General features: G+C 38.9%; 1 protein-coding gene across 2 annotated transcripts; it reads right to left on the reverse strand.

Annotated features, from left to right (window-relative positions):
• Positions 1-1,832: 1,832 nt before the first annotated feature.
• On the reverse strand, positions 1,833-9,332 carry LOC307129206 (uncharacterized protein). Of its 2 annotated transcripts, XR_013816858.1 has the most exons (4): positions 9,293-9,332; positions 8,164-8,249; positions 2,879-2,971; positions 1,833-2,175 (listed from the first exon to the last, which is right to left on the reverse strand). XR_013816858.1 is itself a non-coding variant. In XM_079821433.1 (3 exons), exons 1-3 carry the CDS (start codon positions 4,291-4,293, stop codon positions 1,873-1,875), a joined length of 465 nt encoding a protein of 154 aa, XP_079677559.1. In that variant the 5' UTR covers positions 4,294-4,348; the 3' UTR covers positions 1,833-1,872. The 2 variants fall into 2 exon arrangements, 1 of the variants encoding a protein (XP_079677559.1); XM_079821433.1 differs by lacking the exons at positions 8,164-8,249; positions 9,293-9,332 and adding an exon at positions 4,225-4,348.
• Positions 9,333-9,865: the final 533 nt, after the last annotated feature.

Below are 9,865 nucleotides of genomic sequence, written 5' to 3' on the forward strand. Positions count from 1 at the left end.
TTCTTTCTTCTAGGAGCAACGCAAAAGCTTTTTAAGTCTTTAAAGGCAACTGACGTGGAAGACCTTATTTCAATGGTGCTAAAATTTGCCCCACACAGGCATTTAAAATGGTAAGCAATAATGCTAATTTTGTTTTGAGATTAACAATTATCAATGCTATGTCAAAACTAAGAATTGGTGGTAGCCTGTTTTGTCATTAATAGGCTTTTTTTTATTACTCAGTAGGCTGAATGTGACATTTAATTTATATTATGGCATGACTCATCAATTCTATCGAGTAGATTTATGACCTAAAAACTAGACTATTTCTAAATATTCGCATACATAATAAATCTTAAACAAGTAAGATTAACAGATTAAAAAATTGAATGAAAAAAGCTACGACAAGTAATAGACTATATCTCGGTTAATTTTTGGAAGCTCAAAGGAAAAGGAGACGGCCAAAATTACTTTTGTTTTTTAATTAATTAATTTTGGCTTGACGTTGATATATTAGATTTTTCATTCTTGTTCTGTTCTGAATGCTACATTAAGTTTTAAAGATTTGTTGTAGAGTGAGGGAAAATAAAATAGCCTACCTATGTAGTAAAATGATCGTATATCAGTACTACCTGAATGATGTATTTTTGCAATGCATATCATAATATCAGCGCATAACATCCACAAGACATCGGCAAAACTGCAATGACACATTTCTCAACAGCACAATGAAATGTTTATAATTTGACTCATGTCCTTGTCGTTTATTTGTTTTTGAATTGCAGATGGTGGGGAATTGAAAATGTGTAGTGAAATATTTTTTTCATATTTCATTATATGATGTGTAAATATGTTGTTTAAATTAACATGTGGCTAGTTTACCATGATGTATTTGATAATAATTAGTATACGATAATATAGCATTACATATACATTTATTAAATTATTATAACTCTAAGTTTTAGAATTTTCATGTTCATGATTATTACGTTAAATTTTGAGTTTGTTGTTTAAAATATGTTCATGGTTTATGTAAATGGATTATAGAGATTGTTTATGTACACTGTAAGCCCGGATAAGTTGAATTCACTTAAAAAATTTGAGGAAACCGGTTGCCTTAAAAACTTTAAGTAATGGGTTATGAAAACTTGAGCGCATTGGACTTATTATTTTAAGTTCAAAACACTGAATGCCAAGTTGATTTCACTTACAATCTCTTGTAATATTAATTATCTTGTCACATGAACTCCACTTACTATTTTAAGTTAAAGTAACTAAACCTTTGTATTCATTGAATATGCTAAACTAGAACATTTAAATTAAGACAAATACGCAATACAAAAGTAATTTTTTAACTGTTTTATTTGAAAACAGCATTAACTTGCAGGTTGTTGTCCCCTGCTTTAACAACCTTGAATCATGAGCCTGAAACAGTGACAAAATGTGTCATTCATGCCCTGAACATTGCATAAAACAAAGCACCATCATGCCAACAAAAACACTTATTGTGCTCAAGCATGTGTAGATCATTATCACAACAAATCACATTAAAACTGTATTATAACTAAACTCCTGTTAGAGAATTTTTTTATATAGTTGAACATTCCCATTTATATGACTAAACATGACTAAAATATCTATGTACCTATACATCTTGAAAATCTAAAATGCACCAAGACATCTGCCTTTTAGTTGGTAATGTAACTAAAATACCCAACTAATTTGAAATGAAAAAGCCTGTGTCATGGAATCTTGTGCAAAAATCAGTGCAAATACCACAGGACACATGTACTCCAAACCATACACAACAGTAAACATTTTTATAAAACTCCAACGTTACAAACTGTGGCAAACAAATCTGGAACAGTAGTAGAGCCACTTCGAAACCCCGTTTTATGCTTCCAGCTGATTTTTCAAAGTTTGAATTTTGGGTACCAGCTCACTTCTACCCAGTTTGAGCATTACTTGCTGAACAAAGTTGAAAGTGTTTTTCATGCACTTGGGGTAGTCCAGATGCAGGGCATAGATCAGTCCAAAAAGGACACAGAAGGCCTGAGGCAGGTTGGCCAGTTCATCCATTACCACAGACCCTTCCAAGATGATCCCTACTCTGGATGGGTTGAGCTGGGTATTTTCTTGACCAAGGCAAAGAATTCCCACTGGAGTTTCAATGTACGAGTCCTTGTCAGTTACATCCTAACAGTGAAAGAAACGTTTTGACAAGGAGAGAACATAAACATGCCAGTTAGACAATGGTGTTTTGTCCACCAAAAATAACCTGTTTATAATGAAAAGCATTGTACAATATAAACCACACTGAAAGTAATTTATATTAAAAGGATGATACCAGTCTTACATTTCTATCAAATGCCATATTTGGATCTGTACAGTTTGCAACACTTTGCCCAAAATATGGAGTTTACCCACTTTCAGTCACAGTCGTGCTGAAACATTTTTTTATGACTCTCAGTACCGTTCACCTTAATTGTTTTTGTTTTTTTTACTTTACCAGTTGAAAGTAACATACAAAATAATATATTTGATGACTGGAGCAACCAGAATCTAACAAGTGCTATTTGAGTCAGAACTCCCCATTTGAGTTTTAGACCCAAAAACAATTTCACAAGTTCCAACCGGTGACAGTAAAGTCAAAAACTAATTGGGCAATTGTAAAAAGATTCATACAACCTTAGTTATTGGGAGAAATTTTTCTACTTTTTCAATAGGACTGGGACTGAAAGTGGGTAAACTACCTTTGTTCGGCCATAAAATAAAAACCTAATGGAGACACTGATGCTGATCAAATAATTCTGAAAATGAATGGAAGTGTTCATTAACAGCTAAAAATGAGACAAAAGGAGCATGCACCAGCAACATTTACAAAAACAAATTAACTTACAGAGCATGTCTTGAAGAAGGCAGAAGAATCATCCGCCAAGATGACAGGCAGTCCCCGAAGACATAGGCACCTGATGTCTGTTGGCTCAGTGGTCTGCAAGATAGTGGACACAAGAGTTAAAACAGATCTTGCCAAGGATACTCACATCAGGGTTTCCCATACATTCCTTAATTTGTGGTGGCCCGCCACAATATCAATAGCAGTGTGTGTGTGTGTATTTGTGTGTGTGTGCAAGTCTGTGTGTCTGAGTCTGTGTGTGTGTCCACCTCCAGGTCCAGGTTGGTGTGTGTGTGTGTCTGAGTCTGTGTTTGAGTGTGTGTCTGTGTTTGAATCTGTGTGCGTGCGAGTCTTTTTGAATGTGTGAGTGTGTGTGAGCCTGTGTTTGAGTGTGTCAGTAAGTTTGAGTGTGTTTGTGTGTGTGTCTGAGTCTGTGTGTGTGTGTCCACCTCCAGGTCCAGGATGGTGTGTGTGTGCGCGTGTGAGCCTGTGTGTGTCTGAGTCTGTGTTTGAATCTGTGTGTGTGAGTCTTTTTGAATGTGTGAGTGTGTGTGAGCCTGTGTTTGAGTGTGTGAGTGTGTGTGAGCCTGTGTTTGAGTGTGTCAGCAAGTTTGTGTGTGCGTGTCCACCTCCAGGTTGGTGTGAGTGTCCACCTCCATCTCCAGGTTTGTGTGTGTGTGTGTGTGTGTGTGTGTGTGTGTGTGTGTGTGTGTGTGTGTCTGAGTGAGTTTTTGTGTGTGTGTCTGAGTGAGTGTGTGTCCACCTCCCTCTCCAGGTCCAGGTCGGAGTGTGTGTGTGTGTGTGTGTGTGTGTGTGTGTGTGTGTGTGTGTGTGTGTGTGTTTGTGTCCACCTCCCTCTCCAGGTCCAGGTCGGTGTGTGTTTATGAGCAAAACTTGCAATAAGAAGTCTGTGGAGTAGTCAGAGAAAGTGTAGCAATGGCAAAGCAATGTCAAGTTATCTGACATTAAGTGTTGGCAATGGAAATGTGTACTTACTTGTCAATAAAAATATATGATATTTAACCTTTTTGTTGTGCCTTAATCACCCCCACCACCACCACCACCACAAAAAAAAGACAAATTAGGTAATGAAGAGAGAAAAGGAGACGATTAAGGAAGGGAAATGAGATGGAAGGAAGGAAGGAAGGAAGGAAGGAAGGAAGGAAGGAAGGAAGGAAGGAAGAAAGAAAGAAAGAAAGAAAGAAAGAAAGAAAGAAAGAAAGAAAGAAAGAAAGAAAGAAAGAAAGAAAGAAAGAAAGAAAGAAAGAAAGAAAGAGCAGGGAAGAAAGAAAATACAAAAGAGATGAACAGAGAAAGGAAAGATAGTCGACTAATGTAGTCAAACCCACCTTTGTGTGACGTAAAAGCTCAGCCAAAAGCTGGCCGGTCAGGCCTTTCTTCTTCCTAAAGAGGTCCATCAGCCTTGGAGAGAAACGATCAAGTTCATCAAAGAAATTCTCTTGCAGACTTTTCCCCACCACTCTGGTGAACTCGTAAAAAACCTGAAACAAAACATGTTTTGCATAAGAAGCTAAAAACAAGAATCTATGGACAAATTGTATTCAACATTACAGTAACACATACGTCTTTTCTAAACATTCAACAGTAATACATACCTGGCTTTCTGTGAAAAGAGCTGGCCATCGATGTACCATCTGGCTGATGGCAGGCTTGTTTTGGACAACTTCTTTTCTCCGAAGCGCAAACGTCATGTCCATCTCTTTCTTAACAAGGGACCCATTTGGCTTTGTCTTCATCATTTCATTGACCAAAACCTGGCGAGCTTCTTCCAGGTTGTGCTCATCCCTCCCCTCTGGATATTCAGGTAAGAAATTGATTTCCCCTTTCCTTGGCTTCTTTATGCCTTTGTGAGGAGGGTCTGCATTTGCAGTGTACCTTCCACGTTTACCACCATTGACAGTGACATCAACTCGTCCAATCTGGCACATTTTAGTTCTATAATTACCCATCTTGAACTTCAGACTGTTCTTCCATCCAATCCAGCCAGAGGATGAGCCTGATTCTTGGAGACACGGGTGGGTTTGTACTAATGCTTTTGCAACGGCTTCAAAATCGTCCTTTTCTGGGTATGCTTTAAATGTATACATGGTCTCAGCCAGTTTCTCTAGGATATCGTGTTTCAACTCTTTTGTCACCTTAAGATAGGTTCCATCCCTGAGATACAACAGGTTACCTTGACGAAGTCTGTACTCAACATCAACCGAAAATTTGGGAACGTCAAATACCTCTGGCCACTGAAAACTTCTATCCAGAGGGGAGCTGGACAGGATCTCGGTGTCAGCCTGGCTGCTTGTGTCACCATATGATTCAGTGTTTGGTGAGATTGGTACAAGCTCAATCATAGGGATGATTTTGATTGTTGGCTTCTCTGGGAGCTCACAGAGACTGGTGAGGTTACACAGTTCATTGTTAAATTCAGGATCTTGGTACTGTAGGGTGAAATTATAGTTCGCTTGGAGAGTGCCTTTGAGCCAGCCAATCAAATCGTCAAGTGTGTCAGGTCGTTTTGTCGTCATCTTTCTTATATCTCCCTCAGAGACAATAACCCTCATGGTTATATTCTGTTGCTCAGCCATCTGTGAAACCATGATAAAAGACAGGTATTTAACAAATAACATATCGTCTCAGTGTTACCATAAGTTCTCCTTGTACCCTATATGCTGATAATGGGAAGACATCATTCAAGTCTGACATCTGAACCACAACCAAAGAGGGGACCTCATTACAGACAAGTTGGTAAGATCTTAAATGCTCACAATACCATGCTGTCATTTTGTGGCAAACAAACATAATTTCTGTGTTAACAGCCACAATCTTATGAATCTGGGCAAATTCAGGGAGACCTGAGCATGAGCCAGTAGAGAGTATCATGTTGGGATGATATTTGATTCCATCTACACAGACAGATGATGCATTAAGAACTGACCCAGGCTTTGTAAAGTTTTGCGCAATTACTCTCTGAACGTTCAAAGGGAAAGAGGCAAGCAAAACTGGGGTAACCTTTGTCATCTCAACTGATGGTCTGAAAAAAGAGCTACAGTCAAGGTGGTAACTGACTGCTTTCTGGTGTTTGGTAGCTAGTGTCATGGCAACATTTTTGAAGTTTTGCACATTGCGAATTGCCTTTTTAAAGAACTTGTGCTTCCCCTCAAAGCGCATCGTCCAAACATCAGACAGGGGACCAAATCTCCTTACAAGCTGAGGGTAATGTTCCACAAAGTGATGCTTTGGCCTTAAACGATAATCTGGAAATGTTGACTGCAGCAGCTGTCTGTGCTCTGCTATTTTACAGTCCAGAAAATGCAGTGTCTCCTCAGTATGCCTTGGTGCAACAGCTAGCTCAACCACATCTTTGAGAAGCATGACAATTTCCCAAGTGTTGTCACCCTCAGGGACACAGTGACCAATAAGAAATGGAAGGAGCCTTATGAGACACCAATTCTCATGGGCATTTCCACCAATGGTCCCTTTGGCGGAAAATCCCTTTCCAATAATCTGAGGTCGGTCTGTTTTGTCAGTAAATGTGTAGTTAAAGTTTCTGATGGTCTGATTTAACATTTCTAGTGTGAAATACCCCTTGCCTATCAGGTCTTTAAGACAAAGGGACAACTCAGTTGGAACAATGCCTTCCAATATATCATGCAAGATGTCAGGGGGGTAACCAGTGACTGCATGAAAGTGCTCAAGATTCTCAGTTAAAGGACATGCTCTTTTCACACCATAAGTCCGACTCAAAGCTGGGTCCTCTCTCACCTCCTGCACCTGCTTATCATGGGAGTCTTTGTCTCGGAGTTTAAAGAAACCAGAACATACCTCTTGGTGTTGTGTGTCAATACTGCTTGCCGAACAGAATCTGCAGAACTTGTCAGTAGTGAAGCTCTCCAGGAATCCTGCAAGGGAGTGGGCACCAAGATTATCAGCAACAACATATAAGACTGTGCCTTTCACACTCTCACCTAGTTGCTCTAAGTAAACACCATTTTGGTCCAATGACTTTAGATCATAGATAAGAGGTTGCAGAACTTTAGCGTAACCACACTCTTTGACTGTTGAGGTATTGCACAGTAGTGCAAGTTGGATTGAGTTAAGGGTTGACCTATATTTTGCAGGTATGTTGGCAATGACCCAGTATATGGCACACATTTTATGTTTTAGCTTTGATGTTCCTAGAGGATTGGCTACTTCGAAGTCATCAATGTAAAGTCCAAGAGAAATTGTGAACTCGTCCCTTGCAAGAAGAGAGTTTTCATTAAAGCACTGGCCATCTACATATGATCTATATTCCTGTGGGACATGTACTTTTTCTGACATGGCTTTATCTAATATGTCAGTTTTGTTCAGCAACTTCTGGAGCATGGGAACAATAGGGACATATGCAAGTGTTTTTTTGCCTTTTTCCACACAGTATTCAATGGGGTTCACCAGTGGAAACTCTCTACGTACATAGGCCGCTCTCCTTTTAGCAGTTCCTAGGGATCCATCTTTGGCACAAAATGCCATTATGTTACTTTCTGACACTACACTGGTAAGCTCTCTCACAACTGTTTCATTGATGTCAACATAATATTTCTTTAGAACGTCCCTCACTCTGTTATGCAGAAGTGGCTGTGACAGCTTATTGATTTGACAAAGCTGTTGTATTACTTCTTGCACAGAGCTCTCTGGTATGTGCAGGACAGTTTGCATCTTTAACAGAAGAGATGCTAAGTTGTGCTCAAGCTGTTTTTCTAAATCACGAAGATCAGTCTCACTGGCTTCTACACTGACATCTTCTAAATCGTCCATATCATCAGCATGTGACATTTGGTCTTGTGTAGCATCACTGTCATCGCTTACAGTATCAAAACCAATGATTTCTGACTTGAACCTTTTCCAGTTCTGGTCCTGGTGTTTTTTACTCTTGTGTGCTTTGAAAGTGGAGTACATACTGGTTTCAAAGTTACAGTCTATATATGGGCAACTGACTTTATGGTTTACTTTTAAGTGTGCAGTATGCAGGTGAGTAAAGTAGTCGGTCTGAGAACAAGACTCAGCAAACCCACATGACAGACAGCAAAATTTAACTGGTGCATCTGGTTGCTGCTGATCAGGAGTTTTGGTGTGAAGGCGGGATAAATGTACTTTTAGTGCATTGAGTGATTTAAATGTACATGGACATTCCTGATGTAAACAAGGAAAAGGCTCTGTTCTTGCATAACTTCCATGTTTTAGCCTATAATGCTTAAATAGCTGTGCTCTCTTTTCACAGCGAAGAGGGCAATACTTACACTTCCAAAGCATAATTTTCAGAGATTGATATTCAGTTTGTTGCTAATCTCAGGATATTGGGTTCAAAAGAATCTCTTTCCATGACCTGCAACACAATAAAACAAAGAAAATAAGAGACAAGGGAACTTATAGCTACAGTATTCTATTGCAACAATATACCTGTATTTTCAAGAAAGCTAACATTAAAGCCGTAATGTCATTATTAGGGGTGTGTATTGCTAATATACTCAAGTTTGCATAAACCGGTTGCAATTCACTTTCTTTTAAGTGCTTGAAGGTAAAATAATCACTAAAGCGGAGCCTATGTCATGCACAAGACAATAATAAAATGAATGGTCAAAGTTGTCATCACATTTAATACTAGGAAAAAACAATCAAATGTGGTCGCTAACACTCCTCTTCCCACCGAGTGCGTGTCCCTCGTTCAGCGTGGATCGGGCGGTGTCACCAAGACACTAAAGTTACAGGTTAAAAACATCCAGTTGAACTGGTTTTAACAACGGTTTTACACGGTTCAAAAAAGCCCCTCCAGTAAGAAAAGAAAGTTAGCAATGTTACAACGTGGTTGCGCTCTCTTTGCCGCCATGAATGCGCGTGGTTTTCGTCCGCAGCGTTTAATCTGCCGAGAGGCGGTTCAAAGCGGGGTAGCGTATCCGCCAATACGCTAACTTTACAAGTGAAAAATGTCCCGTTGAACTGGTTAAAACGACAGTTTTCCAAGTTCACAAACAGTGCGTCAATATGGCTAGCTAAGCCATCAAACCGGTGGCTACAGGTGATGTCTGTCGACCTTGACGTTGAAAACTAGGACCGTCACAAAAAGCCCTTTCAGTGATAAAAGTAACTACTTAACTTTTAGCTAGCTTGCTAAGTACCTTAACGGGTGACAATGTTAATGTCCATCGACGTCAAACTGCTTCTCTTGGACTTTTCACAAACAGCGCATCAAGTGAAAAAAACTTTCAAACTGTAACGTTAGCTAGTAGGTGAAAATGGCGGCCAACTTAACGTTAGTTAAGGTTATAGCGTCCCACTACTCACCAACATCCCCTTATATCCACACACAAACACATTAAGTTGACATAGCTAAACAATGATCATCGGGAGGGCGAGACCAAAGCTACTTACCGTCTCTGGCGAGTTTTAGCAGCAACTGGACCGTCCGGTGCACGGCAGGAAAATGACGTCGTCTTCTCAGCAAAAAACTTAGACACGGCGGCAAAGTGGCGGCTTTCACATTCCCATCGTGCATTGCATGACTAAAACTTTGGAATTTTAAGCTATTTCACTTAAAGTTATTCACAGACTCAACTAGGTCTACAAATTAGTTTAACATACTTACATTTGCTAGTAATGCAATCAAAACTTAATCGATTTGAGTCATGTAAGTACATTATACTTTAAATGTTTGATTACATATGAAATCCGGGTTTACAGTGTAAATACAAGTTATATTTCTTTTAATAATATTACTATTCATATTTACAATTCTTATGTTTTCTGAACAATACGTGATGACTATAGTTTCTCGTGATATATTTGATAATAATTAGCAATGATATATATGACCTGTTTACATTAATTAAATTAAATCTCTTAAAGTTTTAGATTTTTCATGTTCATGGTTATTAATGTGTTTTCAATGGAATTATGTAATATGTGTTGTTTAAAAAAATATGTATATGGCTTATTTATAGATTG

Source organism: Gobio gobio (assembly GCF_949357685.1).
Source record: "Gobio gobio genome assembly, chromosome: 1".
NCBI lineage: Eukaryota > Metazoa > Chordata > Actinopteri > Cypriniformes > Gobionidae > Gobio > Gobio gobio.

Excerpts from the sequence above, each read along its gene's own strand:
- LOC307129206 (XM_079821433.1), bottom strand. The coding sequence starts at position 4,293 with ATGGACCTCTTTAGGAAGAAGAAAGGCCTGACCGGCCAGCTTTTGGCT. Across the intron at positions 2,972-4,224 it reads AGCTTTTACGTCACACAAAG|ACCACTGAGCCAACAGACAT; the intron begins GTGGGTTTGACT and ends ACTATCTTGCAG. Across the intron at positions 2,176-2,878 it reads CCTTCTTCAAGACATGCTCT|GATGTAACTGACAAGGACTC; the intron begins GTAAGTTAATTT and ends TTTCACTGTTAG.